Source organism: Myiozetetes cayanensis, unplaced genomic scaffold, assembly GCF_022539395.1.
Source record: "Myiozetetes cayanensis isolate MyiCay16 unplaced genomic scaffold, myiCay2020 scf10, whole genome shotgun sequence".
Lineage (NCBI taxonomy): Eukaryota > Metazoa > Chordata > Aves > Passeriformes > Tyrannidae > Myiozetetes > Myiozetetes cayanensis.
Genome location: NW_026086605.1, coordinates 1,282,436 through 1,304,459, shown reverse-complemented (window position 1 = coordinate 1,304,459; position 22,024 = coordinate 1,282,436). Strand labels below are relative to the sequence as shown.

Here is a 22,024-nt window from a genome sequence, read left to right as displayed (position 1 = left end):
GTGTTTTTGCCTTTGGTGTAGGTTAACATCAAATCTTTGGAGGATGTTGTTCGAGCCTATTTAAAATTAGCTGAAGAAAAAACAGAAGCAGCTAAGGAAGAATCCCAGCAGATGGTACTGGACATAGAAGACTTGGATAACATTCAAACTCCAGAAAGGTGGGCAGCCTGTCTTTAAAATGTAGCAATTCACAGAAAGTATCCTTATTTTCATTCACAAAGCTGAGATATAGATGGGGTGCATTTGAAATGGAATACTAGTGGTGGTCTAGAGGTTTTAAAAGTAGGGAAAAAGTAGGAATTTTTCATTGAACAGAACCCTACATTGGAGAAAAAAAAGTAAAGAAAGTAAGTAGTAAGGAATAGAAAAATTGTGGGAATGGTTCTGGGAGTTGGGTCACTGCTTTCCAGTGTCTGCTCTGATTTGCATCTGTAGTGGTATTGGAGAGCTTATTGTGGAAAGCTGCTCGTTACCAGTTGATGTATAAACGCTGTTAATTATATTAAACCAGTGTAATTCCTGTATCTGATAAACCTCCAGTTTTTCTCACCACACTGTGCATGTACAAACCAAAGGAGATGTTACTTTATAATTGCTTGGGTAACTGATGAAATAATAGAAGAAAGGGCATAAAAAGTACATTCAGAGTTAGAATTAATTGGATGGATAATGATAACAGAGAGGAATGGAAAAAAGGATCAGTAAATACATCTGCTTTAGGATCATGTAGACATTCCCTGGCAAGGGAACATCTTACCATACATCCCAAGTACAGAGATGTATGGGTGACATCTGTGGAAAAGGGGTAACCAGGCAGGGGTAAAGAAATGTTTTAAATGTTAACAGCAAAGCTCTCTGGCAGAAGTTGGTTGCAAAAAAAAAAAAAAAAAGGTTCCAGCCCTGTCATCAGTAGTTGTTCCAGCATGGCAGTGCCATTCCTGTTTTTTCCAGAGTCTGAAATTGTTACAGAGGAATCCCAGTAATAAACAGTGAAGATGGACTGACTGCTCTTTTCCTTGTTCTCCTTTCTATAATTGAGGACTAGAGAATGTGTTTTCAACCACAGTTCTTTATCTGAACAAGCACAGTTTCTTTAGTGTTCTTTAGGTCCTGTTTTCTAGACTTCTCATACTTTTTTTCTGAATTCACCGCCTGATCTGTTGGGAGAAGCCACTGGTTATGTGTTTAATATTGCACATAGTACTGGTGCTCAAGGAAGCAAATTAGAACTGGAAATGGTGTAGTAGGAAAGTGTTACAAGAGTTGAGAGTTTATATTAGAAGCATAGTTCAAAAAGACTTTTAAAAATGAAGGCTTAGGGAAGATGGTTCTCTCAGTTTGTCACGCTGGGTGGGCTGTTCAGCATAAAGGGACCGTGTGAGACGTAGCACTGAACTGGTCTCACTGCCTCAGCAATCCTTTCACCAGTCTTGTATTTCTCTGATGAGGGAATGAAGTTATGGCTACTAAATACAAGATTATCACATCTTACCTTTTGGCATTTATTTAAGCACCTTTTTCCTGTCAGAATTTTGGAAGGATTTGATATTTTAAGTATTCTGGTTTTCACTGTCTGTAGATTGTAAGGCACACGGCGCCTCTGTGTCACGTGTCAATGAGAAGCGAACTCTGGCAGCGTTGCTGGTGGCTAAAAAGGAGCTCTGAGCAAGTACCAAAGTGTCTGTGTTGGCAGTGATACTTGGCTCTAGCAGAGGTCCAGTGCACAGTCCCTGGTAGAAAAGGGAAGGTGAAAATCCTGGAGTTAGTTTCCTTTGGCTTACTGGTGAAGGATGCAGAAGTTCCTGAAGTCTCTTACCCCTGGAGTTTGGACGTATCAGTTATATATGCAGGGGCTACGTTTTGAAACCTCAAAGAAAGAACAATTATCTACATCCTTTAAAGGAAAAGGGAGCCATCTGAGGGACCAGTTTGAAAATAAGCAATAGACTGTTCAGCAGCAATTTTCTGTTCAGATTTGTCCAGTCTCATCTTAGAACTTGATAAGAAAAATTGATGAGAATTGTAGGGAGTAACCCACTTTTGTTTTTTTGTTTTCCCTTCCCCCCTGCCCTGACTGTAGCGTTCTTTTGAGTGCTGTGAGTGGAGAAGACACTCAGGATCGTACTGACCGACTGCTTTTGACACCCTGGGTTAAATTTCTATGGGAATCCTATAGGCAGTGTTTGGATCTTCTCCGAAATAATTCTCGAGTGGAACGCCTGTACCATGACATTGCACAGCAAGGTAGGTCCAGAGGATGGAAACTTGAGGTATGGTGTCCCACCCTTAGGGGGAAGGGAGCATCCAAGATTCACAGATGCTCGGGGTTGAAAGGAACAGCAAAAGTCAGAGGGTCCCCAAAAGCTTATGAAGTTTAATTAGTAAATTACACACTGGGCATGGAAAATGGTATGTATGTTAGTCCCTTACCTCCCAGTGTAAGCACACAGCTGTGCACTTCAGATAGAGAGGTAGGGTGGAGGAGAGAGAGGAATAAAGGGATGGAGAGATCAGTGGTCCTGGCTCTGGTGTCAACCCAGCTGAAGGGGTGTCCAGGGTTCTGGGGCACATGTGCACCTGTGAGAGGGAACCTTTTTACAGGTAAGTTTTCCCCACTCTGGAGATCAGTTTCTCACTTTCTGTGCAAATCAGTTATCACACACAGTCCATTCTTCTGGACCTTTCTGGAAATGGCTCAGAGGGCCTCGTGAGTTTTGGGTGGTCTTGGTTCCTTCCCTACAGTCCGTCCCTGCTTCTCAGCCTGTGCCTGCACTCTACTGTGTTGTGCTTATCTCCAGGAGCCAGAACAGGGACCTTTGTCCTAGAAAAGTGCTGCCCTACCTCTGTATGGCCCCTTCTCCAGCCACATCCTGTTCTCACAGTGTGTCACTACCAGCACTCCTTGGTTGTTATTGCCAGCAGTCCTTGGTTGCCTCCACAGCTATCCAGCTACCCATGTTTGAGACATACACATTAGCTCCGTTATCTTCTAGGCTTCTACATCACCCTGTGGCTCAGACACCAACATGGACTCAAATTGTTTAACAACTCAGACTGATGACAAAAGTCCTTTTTCCCATTCAGAACATCTCTCTCTTGTCTCTTTAAATGCTGGATAACAAAGGTCTCTTTAGTCCATCCGGGCCAGTTTAGCCTTGACATTCCTCAGGTGGAACCTGCTTCTACTTCATGAAGTGCTTGCTGCACTACTGTTGCAGCTTCCTCCACCTTTTTGGAGAGGGGGATTGGGGTTAGAGTATTACAAAACTCCATGTCTGGAGGGAGTGGGACTGCCTGTAAAAGTTTGGCAAGCCCAGCATGTGCAGTCATGGGTGAATGTTTATACTCCTGTGAGGGTCTGCTGAAGGTGTGTTGGCCTCCCTTGCAGGTAATGGCCAATCGAGCCTTGTCATGTTCCTGGCGTGTATCCTTTGCCTGGAAATGCAGATTCTTTAAATGTACTGAGGTACACATGTGAATCCCATTTAGAAGTGAAGTCCCCATTAGTGCCCGTTCTTGACCTGTGGTGTTCCTTTCTGCAGCTTTCAAGTTCTGCCTGCAGTACACGCGCAAAGCCGAGTTCCGCAAGCTCTGCGACAACCTGCGGATGCACCTGGGGCAGATCCAGCGCCACCACAACCAAAGCACAGCCATCAACCTCAACAACCCCGACAGCCAGTCCATGCACCTGGAGACCAGGCTCGTGCAGCTGGACAGTGCTATCAGCATGGAGCTGTGGCAGGTACGCACAGCGCTCTCCCCGTCACTCCGTGCCCTCCAGCCTTGCCAGGGCCGGCTCCGTGCGCTTCACGCTCCATGGTGTATGGAGCAAGGTGAAGAAAGGATGAGAGATAAAGAATGAAGTTTTAATGGCCAGAACGTGGTGCTGCTTGCACGCTGAATGCTTAGTCTGATGGTCCTGCACTTCAAACCAAGCTTTACCGGGAGCAGTAAATGGTAGAGTAGCTGAAGTCACCTGGAGTTGTGAAAGTGAGGAGTCTGGAGAAGAGGAGGCTCAGGGGAGACCTCAGCACTCTCTACAGCTCCCTGACAGGAGGGTGTAGCCAGGTGGGGGTTGGTCTCTTCTCCCAGGCAGCTCTCAGTAAGACAAGAGGGCGCGGTCTTAAGCTCTGCCAGGGAAGGTTTACGTTGGATATTAGGAAGAAATTCTTTATAGAGAGGGTAATCAGCCACTGGAATGGGCTATCCAGGGAAGTGGTGGATTCTCCGTCCCTGGAGATGTTTAAGGACAAGACTGGATGTGCCGTCAGTGCCATGGCCTGGGAACCACAGCGGGGTTGGATCAAGGGTTGGACTTGGTCATCTCAGAGATCTTTTCCAACCCAGCTGATTCTGTGATTCTACGATGACACCTCCACCTCTGCCAACATTTCTAATGTCAAATTCCTTAAAAAGCCAAGAAATTCCTTTAAAAGCCAATGTTGTAGTTTTTTTGGTTTGTGAATTTGGAGAACGTTCTCTGTTGTGCTGTTTCCATTTTAGGGATTTAGGTAATTACATCTAAGGCATTTCCAAGTTTTCTTGTGTTTTTTAGGGAAACGATACCCATTTTTGATCACAAAAACTATTTTTATGAAAAATGGTAAAGCAAATAAATAGTACAATTGATATAGTAGGAAAATAGTAGAACCTTTAATGAATTCAGATTTTTCTTTTTTTGGGGTGGTGCAAAAAACTTTCTAAAAACCATATTTTTTTTTTTTTTTTTTCTCTTTAGGAAGCTTTCAAAGCAGTGGAAGATATTCATGGACTATTTGCACTGTCTAAGAAACCACCCAAACCACAGCTGATGGCAAATTACTATCACAAAGTTTCAACTGTCTTCTGGAAATCAGGAAATGCTCTTTTTCATGCATCCACCCTTCACCGACTGTATCACTTATCAAGAGAAATGCGAAAGAACCTCACACAAGAGGAGATGCAGAGGTGGGGAAGGACGTATAATGTGATCTTAGATTCTATTTTTAACCCCCTAGGTTCAAAAATAAACTAAAATGTACCCCAAAAGAGAAGCAGATGACAGGCATGACTTATGAGCAGCTCTGCCTAAATTGGCCAATCCTAATTGCCTCAAAAGAACTCTAGAGCAAGAAGGATGTTTTACAAAGCTGCACTGTAAGTATTGTGAACACCAGCATCACCTTAGTTAAGCTTCCTTCTCTTCCTGCCTTGGAAGCTAAGCAAGTCAATGAGTATCTGGGTGTTTGTTTCCTTTTTCACTTCTGAGTGGTGGGATTTATTTCACAAGGTTTCACAATAGCAGATGTAAACTTCTTAATGTATAAAAATCTGCATAGCCAGAGGGCCTTTAGTTTTTTGGTAATAGGTATGAACTGGCAAGGTTTTTGAGGTGTGCAGAATCACTGACTGCATTAACCTCTGAAATTCATCTACAGGCCTTATAGAATCATAATCTGGTCATAATAAATACTTGATGGAAATTCTTACATTCCTGTTCACTTGAGTACTAAGACCAAAATATAACTATTTAATGCCACTTGTTTTTTTACATCAGAAAGTACATCTCTCTTGCGCTGTAAATTTTAAAAATAAATTTGTTCAAAATGGCTGGGATGGATTTGCAGCTAAAAGAAGTTTTTAAAGGTGCTGCTTTCTGCCGTTTTCATTACTTCATAGTGTTTTGGTATTTACAGAGCAGCTTAAATTTCTTCATAATTTCTTTGTATATATACATATGTACATACATATAAAAGTTACCAAACTCTGTCCTCTTGTTCCTGAGGAACTCTGCATTCTGTCCTCACGGTGCTGGTGGCATCTGTGTTATTGCTGGTATTTTTACACAGTTTTGCATTGTAAATGCCACCCATTCCTCTCTTGAACTGGCACATGCATGAATGTTCTGCAGTTCACCTCTTGTGCTTCTGCTCCATCGACAGGATGTCCACTCGAGTGCTTTTGGCCACCCTGTCAATCCCTATAACTCCCGAGAGGACCGACATCGCTCGCCTGCTGGACATGGACGGCATCATCGTGGAGAAGCAGCGGCGCCTGGCAACGCTGCTGGGGCTGCAGGCGCCGCCCACACGTGCCAGCCTCATCAATGACATGGTAGGTGGTGGTGCCAGGGCAGCAGCTTTACCACACCCAGGGCTGTTCTCCTTCTGGAGCGCTGGGCCCACTTGGGGGACAGCAGTTGGGTTCATTGTGTGACCTACAGTGCAGCGTTAAAGCTGCAGATTCACAAGGACTGTTTGGAGATGGCAGTGACAGTGAATTCTTGGGGGCACTAAAGAGTCAGATTCCATTTGGTGCTTTATGTCACCCAAACAACAAATGTCTTTTTGAAATTCTGAGGGGCTGAAATGAGTTGTGAACTAGAACTGTGGGGTTTTTTTCCTGCTCTAAGGTGTGTAATTAACTGAGCCAAGTGTTTCTTTTCCTGTTTTAAATGTATTTTGGATAAGCACAGGTCATAAATCAAATGGCAGACCATGCAAATCTAAGTGATTATGAAAACTTCCTTGTGTTTAATTTGAAGGGAGTCTGGATTGGTCTATCCTTAGATATCTGTCCCCAGATACGTGTAAATAAATCAGACATTGTCACAGGTATTTCCAGAGAATGTTTGATTTTTTTGCAGTCCTTCACATGCATGTCTAAAACATACATTCAAAGCTTGTTTTGCAGTGTAAGTTAATTCTTCTTCCAGTACATCTCCAGTTTGCCTCAAAACCACAACTTAAGGCTTCAGAAATTTAATCATGAATAGAGGTGTGTGATTCTAGTTTGTTCTAGGATTTTAGGTTGTGGGCCTACAAGTGTATTAGGCCTTGTGTCTTGGAAATGACAAAGTTGAGGATGGTGCTCTAGTCTTTTTACCTTGTTTACACGTTTTATGTCTCCTTTTCCATTTTTAAATACATTTAAGTGGTGTAGTGTAGAGTTACTGTCACTGCAGTTAAGAATGTCCTAATGAGAAGTAATCTGTATTAAAATGCACATGTGGTGCCTGTTTAAATTCTTGAATATGAAAGTCTTAAAGCATAACTGTTGACTGATATTGTATTCATTTTGAGGTCTTTGGCTTGTTTTTGTTGACTTTAGGTCAGGTTCAACGTAGTGCAGTACGTTGTCCCAGAGGTGAAAGAGCTTTACAATTGGCTTGAAGTAGACTTTCACCCGCTCAAGTTAAGTGCCCGTGTCAGCAAGGTAAGTTTTGTAGCTCTGGGTGGTAACTGCTCTGGACTAATAGTGTGTTATTTGAATATTGATTTGTGGTAAATATCAACTAGCTTTGTCTATTGCCAGATTTTTCAAAAGTAGTCTTGATTTGGCTCGGGTTCTATTGCAATGACGCACTCGTGACATCTGATATACGAGTTGCACCACGTTATTGAAAGAATGAAAATTCACTCAGGTCTCTGGGGTGCTCTTCAGAGGGTCCCATAAAGAGGCAGAGTTTTGGGAATGTATCAGAAGGTTTTTTTGTGGAGGTGATAGTTAATTTTGTTTAAATATGCAAAGTGAGAAAGCTGTGAGCACGCACGTGCAGGCGAGTGGGTTGTGTGCAAAGTGGAAAGATACACCAGTGACTTTTCACTAGTAAAATACAGAGGCTTGGGAGGTAGAATAACGTGAGAGCTGTTGACTAGGTTAGTGCAAATTTTGCAATTGGTGAAGCACATCATGTTCTTTTTCTTCGATAGTGGGAACAAAGATAATTGATGTGCTAAAAAGAACCTGAAGGTAAATTAGCAGTGTGGTAAACGTTGCCAAGTACTGTCAGTCGCCTTCATACAAAAACTGTTAGCTATCTGTTACAAATGAGTGCTCTGTCAGGAGATGCACTGCAGTGAAACAGTGCGCTCTCTGGACAGGAGTGCTGCTGTTTCACGAGCTGTAAACCAGAAATATTTGTGAACCATGCTTTGTACTTTAATGGTGAAGTTTGTGTGGGTCGATGCAGATAGAGTAACTTTTCAGACTTTTGGTAGGTTCTCAACTGGGTGAAAGACCAAGCTGAAAAGGAACCTGAACTGCAGCTGTATGTTCCTCACCTGCAAAACAATACCATTCTTCGCCTTCTGCAGCAGGTAAGAGTGAAGAAAACGTGTGTTCCTAAGTATACATGAGTTAGTAAATGCTTTGGAAGGAGAGGAAGTTGGAAAATTTCATGCTGAAGTAATTTTTTTTCCCATCAAATAGAAGAGCATTATGATTTTGAGATTTTATTTTTCCAGTATATAACCTGTATCTTCGGTTTGTACATTGTTTAGGTACAACCATAGTAGCTGTAGTTGATAGGGGGGTGCAGTAGTGTAATCCCTTGCCTATTTTTTCTTCATTACTTACCAAGTTTCTTAAAACTTCTCTTTGGGGTAAGGTCTAGGGGGGGTATTTTGCTTTGGTTTTTGGTGTATTTTGATTTTTTTTTTTTGTATCCAGTGTTTTCTAGGATGCACATTTCATTGACCTGCTTTCGTTTCAAGTGAGAGCAGTGTTATTTCTGGTGTGCTAAAGAAATGGTTGAAGGCTAATTAGCAGCATAGCTGTGTGTAGTTACTGCTGCCAGTCTCCTTCATACAAAGCAGCCATTCTGGAATGGTATTTCATCTCAGGTGAAGTTTGAGTACAGTACAGAAATAAAATTCTGGAAGAGCATTTGCAATTGTATTAATATGTATACATTAATTTGTTGAGAGTTTAGTCAGTGAACTCTTAAGGCCTGAACAACAACTTGTATTCCTGATTTCTTTTTACTGAGGAAAAATGCCTAATGGTTCTGTTGACACTCAGGTGGCCCAGATTTATCAGAGCATTGAGTTTGCTCGCCTGTGCACGCTGGTTCCTTTTGTGGATGCTTTCACGCTGGAGCGCTGCATCGTGGATGCTGCCAGGCACTGTGACTTACAGGTAGGTGCTGTGAAATGACTCCTGAGAAGTGCTGAATGTGAGTGACATGGGATGCAAGTGAGCTGGCTGACATGTAGCCCATGGAAAAGAATCGACTCTGATAGATGGAGATAAGCTAGAGTAAAAGATGCGTGTGACAGTATTTTAAGGACTGAGGATTATTTGCAGTCTGGTGTGTATTTTTCATTTAGGTCAACAGCCATTAATACAAGTCCAATAGAACTAGAAGTTGAAAATACAATTTGCCCTGTGAGCCCCAGCCATTTAGTCCAGCATATCCTGAAGCAGGTCTAACAAACAGGGATGTGAATTGCTGCCTGTGCTGCATTAGTTGTGCAACACCAAAGAACCAGCAGTTGCTGACGTTGGTTTGTGTCTCACCAAGGGACCGAAGTGAAACCCCAGTGTCTGAGATGTGCACTGATGTCTGAGGAGTGCATTGTTGGTAAAGTGTCCATGTTGAGAGAACAGCAGCGAGGTGCAGGTCGTTTTTAGTTGAGGTTGCTTAGTAATTATCCATTTAGGTTTTTAGATGAAGCTGGGTTAATTCACTTAGGTTAACACACACCTTGATGTGTTGCAGTTGCCTGCACTAAAGTTAGGGTTCTTAGTTTTGTGCATTGCTAATGTGGAGGAAGAGGCAAGAATGGTTTGTCATGCAGTGCTTATTTCATAGAATCATTGGAAGTTCAGCCTCTTCCACTGATTGTTTTTTTTTTGTTGTTGGTTGGTTGGGGTTTTTTCTTGTATAAACCATAGAAGTAAAACAAACTTTTATTCACAGTGCTGTATTTCTCCTACTAATTTGGCACTTCTCATAGAATGGTGGAGCTAATTTTTTTTTAGAGTAATTTCTGCTTATGGCTTCTGTTGGCTCATATTGGTCATAGAGCAACAGAGAAATCGTTCCATAAATAATAAAATCGTTTCCTTCCCTTTTTTTTTTGTGAAGGTTCGCCTTGATCACACCACCCGGACGCTGAGTTTTGGTTCAGATTTGAATTACTGTACTAGAGAAGATGCCCCACTAGGCCCTCAGCTCCAGAGCATGCCTTCTGAGCAAATTAGAAACCAGCTGACTGCCATGTCCTCAGCTCTGGCTAAGGCTCTTGCAGTCATTAAGCCTCCTCACTTAATGGTAAGTTGTTAAAAGTGTTACCAAAATGTTGGCAAAATCTGACATTTTCCCTGTGTGCACTCTGTGATGTTCATCTGTTGCCTTTTATCCAGCCTTTTATTAAGTTTTTGCTTGTCTTGAAGTTGTGAGATCACACTTGGGGGAGTTCCTTGGTTTCTCTTTCCTTGACACAGGAAAGGCAGTGGGCTCTCAAAATGATTATGTTAACATGACATTGTGAGGGTTTGAGTAGCTGCTTTTGTACATTTGTTTTATTTTCAGAAGTGTTTTTCAGAGCACTGTGGTAATGATCTGATCTAATTTGACAGTAATGACGGGCTGCATTTGCCTGTTTGTGGATTAAGTAGAAACATAACCTGATAACTCAACACTTTATGCCAAAGCTTATATTCTAATGAATGTGTTTTCTCAGATTAGATGTTCATTTTACTTTTATTTTTCTCAGCCTAGTGGTAGTCAGTTATTTGTGTTTGTAACAAAGTCATTCTTAAAAAAAAAACTCATCTAGTTAGTGGTTGGTTATAATTAAATCATGAGTTGCCAGTCTTGCATATATTATCAGGCTTAGGATATACCAGAAATAATTTTTCCCATAGGTGAGCCTGCAGAGCTAGGATTTGTTTAAAATTTTGCATGCATTTTTGAAAATCCAAGAGCCTGCTTCCTTTATTCCTCCCGGAGAAACTGCTGTTTTGAACAACCTGAAATGTAACTTTATAGTGGAATCTGAAAACAAAAGATCCCCCAGCTCAAGAACTGCCCTGTCCTTGTCACTCCCTGTCCTCCCCTCTGGGGCTCTTGACCTCAAGGTCGGACTCACATTTCAGGTTCTCCAGAGCTCTGTAGCAGCAAGGGGTAAATCAGCCTCGGATTTCCAGCATGCTTTGGTCCTGGCAAGTTAAACCTCCACTTCTCTTACAAGAGCAGTGGTAATTTTTTCTTTTGCTTTGTGTTCATGGAAGATTTCATAACAAACATATCAAATATTTTTTTTTCCGTATGGAAAGAAAAGGCTGATTGCAAGATGTCCATGTTAGATTCTTCATAGAGGTTGAAATACTTAGTAATCTTCTTAAAATATAAACACACAAAGTGTATCCTAATGCTCACTTACTTTTTTTAATTTGAACATGTATTACCTGTTTGATAGTGTTTAAGATAAATAATACTTCTGTGTACATTTTCTCCTAAAAAGATTTAATTAGTGATTGGTATTAGTCAGATGATCATTTTGAAAGAAAAAGCCATGGTTTTATCTGTACCTTCATGTATAGAAATGACAATCTCACACTTGACATGTTGGTACAGGAAGCTGAATAGCATAAATGACATAAGTGCTGGTCATTATGCCTGTAAATCTGGGGAACAGTATCAAGGCTAATATCAATCTGTGTGCTTAGAGAAGCTACAGAACAAGCTGGTATCCTTTTATTTTCCTTCATTATTCAGATCAAAACTTTTCAGTCTTTTCAGGTGCTTGAGAACTTTTAATTTGTCACATTTGTTATAATTCACGAAATCGTTACATTCATCTAAAGCTTTTCACTTTTGCGTTTCTGGCACCTCCATTTGACTTTAAACGTTTGCAGATCTGCCACAAAGCATGGGATGTTTGAGTGTTTCTGTTGAATGCCCTAGAAGTGACAGATTGCTAAAAATACCTCTGAAGGAGCTCACATTTCATGGCTGCATTTCATGACCAGCACGACTGAGGGACTGCAGGGAGCTGATTGGGCTGCAGTGTTTTGCTGCTTGGTGGAGCTGGCACAATCACACCTCCTCATGTGTACAGCATGAATCTCTACAAAGAACTCTGGGGGTACTCTGGAGAATGGTGGGGGGCTGAGAAGGCTGCTTAAAGAATAGTCTGTATGCTAATATCTAGAACCCTTGTGCCTTTTATAAGGCCATTACAATGGGTTTATATGCAATGTTTATGCCTAAATTGTTGACTCATTTTTTCATCATCTCACAGACAGTGCTTCGTGTCAATTAGGATATTTTTCTCTTATATTAGTGTGTCTGGAAAATAACAACACTCTAAAAACAAAGGAGCTCTGGTGAAATGCAGTCCCTGTGGTGGTATGTGTGCAGACACATGCTGAGTCAGCCAGGATTGACCCCCACGCCCCTTTCAGTTTGGAATTTCACTGTCAGTGAGATCTGGGTGTGCCATATTTTTGGGCAGAAAACTGTGAAACTGTTACACCTAAGCCATGTTGCAGAACATTGTCTTTTACAGACAGCAAGGGTCCCAGTCAGTTGATAGAATCCACTACCCTTGGATACCACTTGGATAAGGGATTAGGTTTGCCATCACACTTGTATTTCCGTGCAGTTGGCAAGGCTGGAGAATACAATGAACTTTGAGTTTCCTTTGAGAGGCATTTGCTGTCTTTTCTGCTTCTTTAAAGAGGTGCTGCATGCATCACTGTCTTCTGTTCATTTACCTGCAGCAAGAGAAGGAGGAGCAGCATCAGCTGGCGGTCACCGCCTTCTTGAAGAACTCGCGGAAGGAGCATCAGCGCATCCTGGCGCGCCGTCAGACCATCGAGGAGAGGAAGGAGCGCCTGGAGAGCCTCAACATCCAGCGGGAGAAGGAAGAGCTGGAGCAGCGGGAGGCAGAGCTGCAGAAGGTGCGGAAAGCTGAAGAGGAGAGGCTGCGCCAGGAGGCCAAGGAGAGGGAGAAGGAGAGGATCCTGCAGGAGCATGAGCAGATCAAAAAGAAAACTGTTCGGGAGCGCCTGGAGCAGATCAAGAAAACTGAACTGGGAGCCAAAGCCTTTAAAGATATTGATATTGAGGTAAAGGACTTGTTGCACTGTCAAGTTATTTTCTTACCCTTTGGGTGTTACATTGCTGGGCTGCCTGAATTTCGTGGGGTTTACTGGCTTTGTACTGTAGCTGGTCTTAAAAACAGCCTCTTAAAAGTGAGACAGTGTAAGTAAACCTGAATTCTGGTTTGGATGGGACCTTTTTCACCTGTGGGAGTAAGCACCTTGTTTGGTTTTGATTTTTGTTGTCTCTATTTGTTTGTTTTGGGGGGGGTTTCATTTTGGGTGTTTTGTTTTGTTTCCCTCTCCCCTGTTGCTTAAATGGTATCTGAAATACAAAATAGACCTCCAGATCCAATTTTGTAATATCTGGACTGTGTCTCAATTAAAAATCAACAATTCAGGATGTTTCTGAAGCAAATTAATTTGAAAGTTAAGGGAAAAACTGCAGAGAAGCTTAAATAAATAAGTAAACAAATCACATTTGCAACAGAAAAAAATGTTTGCTTTATTTTGTATTGGTAACTTTACTTGGTTGTAGGATCTTGAAGAATTGGATCCTGACTTCATTATGGCTAAACAAGTTGAGCAGCTGGAGAAAGAAAAGAAGGAACTTCAGGAACGTCTGAAGAACCAGGAGAAAAAGGTACAAAGTAGGAAGGGTACAAAGCCATGTCCACCCTGGAGTTTAGTGAATGTGAACTCCTGTGATGATACACATATGTGCATGCATATATATGTGTGTGTGTATAATACTGATGTTGGAAATATTACTGTTTGAAACTGAAAAAGGATAAATGTATTATAAACCATCTGAGCCTCCAGTTTCACTGCCAAAGTGAAATTAAGTTCTAATTAAGGGAGTTGATTTGAAAAAGACCCTTAAGCTGTATGTGAACCAGGTCTTGTAATTGGAAAATGTTCAGGGAAGATGAAATGTTTGGAGAAGGAGAGGTCATTGTGGAGAAACTAAATTCATTAACTGTGTTAGTCCTCACTGAAACAGAAGGAATTCCACTGCTGGAGTCCTTCTAGATGGGAAAAAAGGATCTGTCTGAAATGTGGATAGCTATAAAGGTGTGAGAAATGTGGCACAGTAAATAGAAACACATGACCTGGGCAAGGTGGAACTCACCCAGGACTTGCTGCTGTATTCAAGAGTGAAACAGGTTATGTGATACATTTGGTGACCTGGGCCACTTCAAACTGGCTCGATACCACAAAGTGGCAGGTCAGCTAGAGGGTTCCAGGGAGAATCTTTTACACTACAGGCCTGTAAACCTGTTGCTCATACTGGGCAGAACAGCAGAAAATACATGACACAGTACAGTTAGTGGTCACCTGAGTAAATATGATCTAGCTGGACAGGCACACAGCTTCTATAAAAGAACTGTAAGCCAGGACTGCCTCTTGTTGTTCTCTGAAGCTGTCGAAACAAACATGACTAAGGGTGATCTGATGGGTGTAACTAAGTTGGATTTCCAAAAAGCTTTTTACAGAGTTCTTAACCAAAAACCATTTATCAGCTGTGATACAAAAAGGAAATGTCCTTGAAATGTTCTGTTTGATGGATATAAAACTTCATGTAGGGAAAGCAGGAAAAAAACCCCAACAGTCTTTAGCTTGGCATGTTAAATGATGGGCTCCAAACTTAACATTCTTAGCCAGCAATGAGAACTTGGTTCTTCTGCATTTGGAGCACTGTCTGCAGCTCCAGTCTCTTTATCTCTAAAAGGATGCAGTTCAGCTGGAAATTAGACAGGAGGCCAACAAGAATTACCTGTGATGTGGATTGGCTGTGTGTGAGAAATGTCCATGCAAAATAGCACCCCTCTGTCTGACAGATTTCTCGGGAGAGGATGTGTCAGTCTGTACGAGTGTACCTGTTGGAAGAGCTGATGATGGGAGCAGTTGTTCTTGCACTGACTGCAAGGGGCAGTGGAGTAGGGAGCATCAAAGGAGGCAGCAGGAGTCCTGTTCAGAGCTGTTTGTAGTAGAGGGTGGATCTTCATGCTGTGAGCCACAGACACACGGGAGTCCTCTCCAGAGTACATTGTTGTGTGTGAAAAGCTTCTTTGAGTTCAGAAGGACAGGAGGAGAAATCCACTGATGCTTAAAATAAAAAAAGGCTTCCTACACAGGAAATACTGGGAGCTGATGCTGAGAGAGTGTTGTATGTGTGCCTGTCCTGCCTAGGGGAGCACTTAGTTGCTGGTGCTAGAGGCAGGTTTTTGGTTAAGTGGGCCTTTGATGTGAGCCAGCATGGTTGTTACATAGCCATACTATATCAGATATATTGGAAAAGCCTCCAGATATTACAGTTTTCTTCAAGGGATGCTGACTGAAGATGGAGTCTTGCAGATTTGGGCTTTGTATTTATGACATGCTAAAGCTGTGTTATCTTTATTTAGATCGACTACTTTGAAAGAGCGAAGCGCTTAGAAGAAATTCCTTTAATAAAGACTGCATATGAGGAACAAAGGGTGCATGATATGGAGCTGTGGGAGCAACAGGAAGAAGAAAGGGTAAGAATTTTTTCTTTAGACTTTTAGCAATAGATGAAAAATAGTGGGTTTTGTACTGTCTTTTTTCCCCAGGTCAATCCAAGAAAAGGAAGAATGAAGTGTTGGCTTTGCAGTTGGGTAGTGCTGGGACAGCAACATCTTCTGTCTTGGCTCTGAAAAAGATAATTTCTCTTTCTAGTGGCTGAGGTAAATTTGTACTTTCTGTATTTTCTGTTTTTAGATCACTACCCTGCAGCTGGAGCGTGAGAAAGCCCTGGAGCACAAGAGCAGACTCTCCAGGATGCTGGAGGATAGAGATCTGTTTGAGGCCAGGCTCAAAGCATCCCGACGAACAGTGTATGAGGTACGTTAGATTTGGCACTGTAACAAAGTACTCCCCTAAAGTGAGGAACTAAAACTGTGACCGAGTGGTTCTTCATGAAACTGGAAACAAATTAGTGTCTAAAATGGTTCACAACTGTGGAATTGCTGAGACTGTTTATAGCTTTGAATATTCGACTGTGTTGCTGTAAGAATTGGCTTTACTAAAAAAAGCAGAAGAGTTATTTTGTTAAATTAGTAAGTGCATATGATTCTAAGTAAAATACTTTAGGTACAGGTAAAATATTATTTAGGCAATATTTTTTCAGAAAAAGCAGATAAAGGGCTAATATTGTGTATGATGATTTGATTGTCTTCCAAGTTGGGGTATGTTCTCTTACACAAAATCAATTGCAGAAGAGGTTGAAAGGCAAATAGGTGGTTGTTTTTCAGTGGAGCAGTGTTATTATGTCGCAGCTGGTTTGTGTCTCTGTAGCTTTCTTTAGCGGTCTGTGTGGCTGTCCAGCTGCTGTCCTGTAGCTCTGTTGGACAGGGCAGCTGTGGTGTTCTCAGCTGTGCTGTTGGTGTTCCAGGATAAGCTGAAGCAGTTCCAGGAGCGGTTGGCAGAAGAGAGGCGGAATCGCCTGGAGGAGCGCAAGAAACAGCGCAAGGAGGAGAGACGGATCACCTACTACAGGGAGAAGGAGGAGGAGGAGCAGAGGTTACGAGAGGAGCAGCTGCTTAAAGGTGTGATGGAGAGCATTGGTATTTCATCCTTTGCACCCTTGACCCATTCCATCTGTGTAACACAGCTGGTGTCTGGTGTCCCTGTTCCACAGTTTTGGAGGGAATCTTTTCAGCTTCCAGTCAGTGGAGCAGACTGGTCATTGCTGTTAGATACTGTGCCTTTCTATGTTACCTGAGGCACCTCCTGAGCACTTACCTGTGCAGCACAGAGATGAAGGTCAAGCCTTGTAGCAGGGAGGGAAAATGAAAGCAAATCAGTGCTTCCTGCCCTGCCCTTCTCCCAAACATGAATAAAGGAGGTGACAAAGTAAGAGAGGCGAGTGAAAAATCGAGTCTTCGATTTTAGCCTTTAGTTTGAGTTCTGGCCACTTGTCTGTGCACATCTTAGGGAGAAAAGAAAGGGAACATTGGAGTCAGATCAAGAGCTCCAGAACTGTAAGCGACTTGCACACCTTTCTTTGTGAATTGCTTTGTCTGATAGCCCTGATAGCCCATTTCAGGGCTTTGGAAGAGAAGAGGTGATTGGCATCCTGTAAGGTGAATTTCTGTCCTGTTTGTCACTTGGAGGATGAAGATTTTATGTGTCAAAGTTCATAATGGTGGTATTTAAAAAACAAATGAAAACCGAAGCAGTCATGAATATCAAATTTGACACTGGTAGTTGATTTTTTTGTTTGGCCTTCCCTAAGGAAAGCATCCCCCACCATGCCTGAGGGCAGTTACTGCTGTTTTAGCTGGCACATTTGTGGTCTGTGCGTGGAATTAACATGAGGGTATTGGAACCTTTTCTTTCTTGCTAGCTGTTCAAGATGTCTCATTAGTGGATGTATCAGGGCTCCTTTGCTTTGGAGTTGAGAGACTTTCAGAAAACAGGTTCTGTGGTCAGTTAAACTCATCACGGGAAATGTTTGGATTTTTTATTTATTCTTTTTCAAGGAGTCAGACTGTATTTTGTGACTCCTCTGTGCACACAGCAGAGTAATGGAACTTGTCGTGGTGAGCTGTGCTTGTGTTCCCCGCCCCGCAGAGCGCGAGGAGAAGGAGCGCATCGAGCGCGAGAAGCGCGAGCAGGAGCAGCGCGAATACCAGGAGAGGGTCAAGAAACTGGAAGAGCTGGAGAAGAAAAAACGTCAGAGGGAGATGGAGATCGAGGAGAGGGAGCGTCGTCGGGAAGAGGAGAGGAGAGGCCTGGATGACCCATTTTCAAGGAAGGTGGGTAATGCCTGCAGGTTTGTTTTCTTTCTGGCTGCTCTTTAGATTGTTTGGCAGATGATGTTAGCACTGCAAAGTTGTAGGGGGGTTTGGGTTTTAAGTTGTGTGAGTGGCTAATTCAGTAGTTAATTATTGTCACTCACTATCAGGATCTGGAATCTGGAGCTTAGTATTAGAATAAAATAAAGAAACTGCTTAGAGCTCCAAGCTGCTTAAAAACTAAACAATTAAAGGCTAAAGCGAGTATTGGATAAAATTTTCTTTAACACAAGAGAAGGAAAACTATATTGGAAGCAGGTGCAGTTACTGATGACAAAGTCAGGAATTAAAGTAGATACTGAAGGAAAACCCCAGACTAAACATAAACTCAAAGTTTTATATTTTAAAAGAAAAGAAATACACAGTAACATAAAACAAGAGGTGTGTGCAACTTTCTGTTTACAAATATAAGTTAGATTGGGAGAAACGTTATCCCAATCCAACAGGAAACAAAGCAGAAGTTAATTGCAAATGAATGTTTAAGGATTTAAAAGAATGTAAGTACCATAAGCCTTCTACAGAAGTTCTTCAGAACTTATCATTCAAGAGAACTAATTAAAAATTTCATCCACCATAGCCTTTCTCTTTGTTTAATCCATACTTCATTGAGTAACACCCACAGATAAGTTATCAGGGCTTGTATAAATTGCTTGGATAGTCTGTCAAGTAAATAATCATTATGGGTATTTTTCATATAAGAGGTCTCCTAGCCATGGGCACTTGATTATAAGGAAAAGCTGGCTCAGGTTCCAAGAGAGGTATCTGTACCACTTCAGAAATTCCATTTGCAGTTCTGGGATTCTTTGCTCACTGTTGTTCATTGGGGTCACTTCAAAAGCATTTAAGGAGACAAACACAGAGAGTGGATCTGCAAGATCTTGGGTAACCTGTGTGTTTCCCATACTGACAAATGAAAATATTTTTTAAAGAAGGATTGAAAACTATGAAGAGGTGGTGTGATTATGTGAAACCAGGTATTTTAGATGGTTCACCTAATTAGTTTATTGTGTGGAATTAGGAAATAAACAGATATGTTAGAAATAGTTTAAGTGGTTTGTCTTTATCCAGCAATAGAGAGAGTAATTTTAACTTTATTTGTAAAAAATACAGATTAATTATTGCTCTGCCCAGTGAGAATCACTAATACCCCAGCTGTTCTGTGCATAATGGGAACAAAATGGTCCCTGTCACTGAGAGCTCTCAGTGTGTTTTGTTATGTTTCCTGATCAGATTAGAAAGCACAAACCCAAATCATTCCTTGAATTCATTCCTACTGTGATGAAGCTCCAGGAAAAGTGAGTGTTAGAACCTCTCTTTGGAGTCACCAGGTGGTAGCTGTGGCTGGCTGTACGTATTGTTCATATACTTGTTAGTGTGTTTGCACATATCCTACCCTGCTGGTGGGGTATGTGGCACATTATTGGTTAAACTGCACCAGAAACAATCAAGTCAGTCAATTAAGACCATACTTTAGTTACTCAAACTCCTGAGAGTTCAGTGTTCTCTGCAGTGTCACTAGTGACTTTTTAATGACATAGTATGCCCTGAAAGGAAGTTATATATTGAAAATCTTGGTTTTGAAGTACTCAGAGAGAATGTTCCTGATTTCTTTTGACACACAGGAGTCTCGTTGGGGTGACAGGGAGTCTGAAAGCTCCTGGAGAAGAGGTGGGGAGCCAGAATCTGAGTGGCGTCGAGCACCAGTGGAAAGGTAATCCAGGGGTTACTGAGCACCAGTTGTGTTGGGCTCAAAGTTGGGCTCCCAGGCTGTTGGCACTGCTAAAACTGCAATAACTGAGTAATATCTCGTGCCTTTACAGATCTGAAAGTTACCTTGTATTAAAAAGTTCTTTATAAGGATCTCAGAAACAGAGGTTTTATCTTGTAACTGCATTCAGATAACATTCCTGTTTTATTTAGCTGAGACATGTGAAGGGTACCAGACACCTTCTGTGTGTGATGAACAACTTGCTTACTTGGTTTCCTTTTTGAATTAAAAATTCCTCCCCCACTCAAACATTGGTGTCAGTTGTATAAATACAGATGACAAGCAAATGCAGGGCTCCTGAACGATGAAACTCTTTGAGATTTTCCATTTAGAAAACTGACAGTAATATATAAGAATAGTAAAATCAAAATTCAGTCCTAACCTGTGCAAGTCCCGGAGTGAGTCACAGGGCAGAAAATACATGCCATAAATTAAACAAAGTTCTGAAGGACTGTATTAAACAGAGAAGGGCAAATGTCTGAAGGTACTTTGCACTTTAAAAAAAAAAAATCCTCAGTTGTTTACATCTCTGTATTTTGGGGGGTTTGGATATGTTCACTAGTAATGAAAACTGTTTATACAGTTGTAGAAGGTAAGATTTTTAACATTTGTCCATTTCTCTGCTCCACATCAGGATGAGCTGTAGCTACAAATTTTTCTGGTGGTGCACCTCTAGTTGTCCTTAAAAGCCTGTGCTGATGGAGATAGCACTGCTGGTTCTTGTTGGCAGTATGTTTTATGGCTTAATTAGCCTTCCAGGTAGATAGATTTTTATAAATGTCTAACCCTAATTTCCAGTGCAGCAATTTAAATCCATTAGTGCTTCCTCTGACTCCGGTGGAAGCAAATTAATTTACTCCTACTCTCTCTAGTAATGTTTTTTTAATGAGTTGGAAGAGTATGATCTCTTGATAAACAATAGCATTCTGTCTTTCCTTAAAGTCTGTGTTGCCATTCCTGCTAGGGATCCCTTTTCTCTTGATTTGCAAAATGTAAAAATTGGATGAAACTCCGAGTGAAGCCTTTAATTATTCACGTAATGCATAAGTTGTGGCTGCCCCATCCTTGAAAGTGTGCAAGGCCAGGTTGGGTGGGACTCTGAGCAGCTTGGTCTAGTGGAAGGGAATTGGAATGAGGTGCTCTTTCAGGTCCTTTCCAACCCAAAGCAGCCTGTGATTCTGTGAAGTGTTTAGTGCATCTATTTATATGTAGAAAGGGAGCCAAGTGATTGCCAAGGAGTTAAAATCAGCAATATTTTGCATTATTCGGTAGTAAGTTTGGTAAAACTTTCCTCCTTCCTTTTACTAAAATGAATATACTGGGGAATAGTAAAAGGATATATTGATAAAAGTAAAAATCCGTATCTCTACGTAATTTTAAGTAAAGGAATGTTTCTCAATTATTTTCTATTTGCTGAATTTAGGAAATATCAAAGTTAAAGTGATGATGCTCAGACATAATTGCAGCAGAAAGGTGCACTCCTTAGTTAGTCCCTAGTGTACCTTCAGCTGGATGTTAACCCTGAAGGGAAAATGTGTTGGATACAAAGAGCACTGCAGACCTAACTGAGTCAAGCAATGCCAACATGAATCTCTGCACTGAGTGATGAAGGCAGTAACACAGATGACACAGCATCAGATTTAATTTACAGCATGTATCTAGCTGGAAGTGCAGCTCTTGGATTTGTGCCTCAAAAAGTCTTTATGGATGCTGATGCTAGGAGAACAGCTCTAAAAATCTTCAAACCCTGAAACAATACCTGAATGAATGAAATACTTGTTCATTTGATGGAACTGATAACCATTTCTCTATATGTCTTTTATGGCAAAATAATAAGATTTTTCAAAGGAGAATATTATCCAATTTGAGTCTAAATGGAAATTAACAATCTCCATGGCTTGGTTTTTATCTCACAGATCAATGGTAATTGCATTCCCCCTTATTCTTCTGAAATGAGGAGATGCACTGCTTGCTATTGCTCAAAATTCTGAGAGGCAGAGTTGTCACAAACTGTTGCCTCTTTGTTCTCACCTCTTGGAGTCCTACATCTGTTGTTTTGTAGCAAGTCACTGCTGTTCTTTTGTTTACATTTTAGTAGCATAGTGAATTTCTCTAAACATGAGGGTGGTTTTTTGTTGTGTTTTGGGTTTGATTTTAATTTTTAAAACCATGAGATTCAACCCCAGTGCAGCTTCTCTTCTCTGCCAAGAAAAATCTGCCAGTACATTTCTGTGATGTACTATTCCTTGTTTCTTTTTATTGCTGAGGGAGGTTAATTTCCAGAAATAAATTAGTCTGGTGACAAAAACAAGGGTTATGATCTAAATGTATGTGTAAAATCCTGTAGACAGTAGACTAAGTGGTGTGTCCAGGGAAGCGACAAGAGTGGAAGGTTCTGACTGTTCAGCTGTGTTGGATCTTTTCAGTGTTACAAGTCCAAACATATTTCAAAGATGAACTGATGGCTCAACAGCCCAGGGAAAATTCTCACTGATTCTGTACTTCCCATGTACATCCCAGTAGGGAGAGTCCCTGGAAGCACTGCCAGCCTGCCAGAGCCTGGTGCACCCTCCCTGCCATCGGGCAGTAACCGTGGGTTTGCTCACGGGTTCACTGCGTTGTC

The 22,024-nt window shown here is 41.5% G+C and overlaps 1 protein-coding gene and 1 non-coding gene across 2 annotated transcripts in view; both read left to right on the top strand.

Moving 5' to 3' along the window:
• The window catches only part of EIF3A (eukaryotic translation initiation factor 3 subunit A), a 31,433-nt gene that overhangs the window by 3,385 nt on the left and 6,024 nt on the right, over positions 1-22,024 (top strand). Inside the window, exons 3-18 of the mRNA XM_050339085.1 lie at positions 22-158; positions 2,081-2,244; positions 3,543-3,742; positions 4,739-4,947; positions 5,922-6,093; positions 7,090-7,194; positions 7,980-8,078; positions 8,782-8,898; positions 9,851-10,036; positions 12,493-12,840; positions 13,352-13,456; positions 15,222-15,335; positions 15,556-15,678; positions 16,229-16,382; positions 17,410-17,594; positions 19,256-19,344. Coding sequence (XP_050195042.1) covers positions 22-158; positions 2,081-2,244; positions 3,543-3,742; positions 4,739-4,947; positions 5,922-6,093; positions 7,090-7,194; positions 7,980-8,078; positions 8,782-8,898; positions 9,851-10,036; positions 12,493-12,840; positions 13,352-13,456; positions 15,222-15,335; positions 15,556-15,678; positions 16,229-16,382; positions 17,410-17,594; positions 19,256-19,344 — 2,507 coding nt within the window. The remainder of the gene's footprint in view (positions 1-21; positions 159-2,080; positions 2,245-3,542; positions 3,743-4,738; positions 4,948-5,921; positions 6,094-7,089; positions 7,195-7,979; positions 8,079-8,781; positions 8,899-9,850; positions 10,037-12,492; positions 12,841-13,351; positions 13,457-15,221; positions 15,336-15,555; positions 15,679-16,228; positions 16,383-17,409; positions 17,595-19,255; positions 19,345-22,024) is intronic.
• Positions 8,442-8,573, top strand: LOC126634923 (small nucleolar RNA SNORA19). Its single transcript, XR_007627467.1, has one exon. It is a non-coding gene; the product is annotated as a small nucleolar RNA SNORA19 (small nucleolar RNA).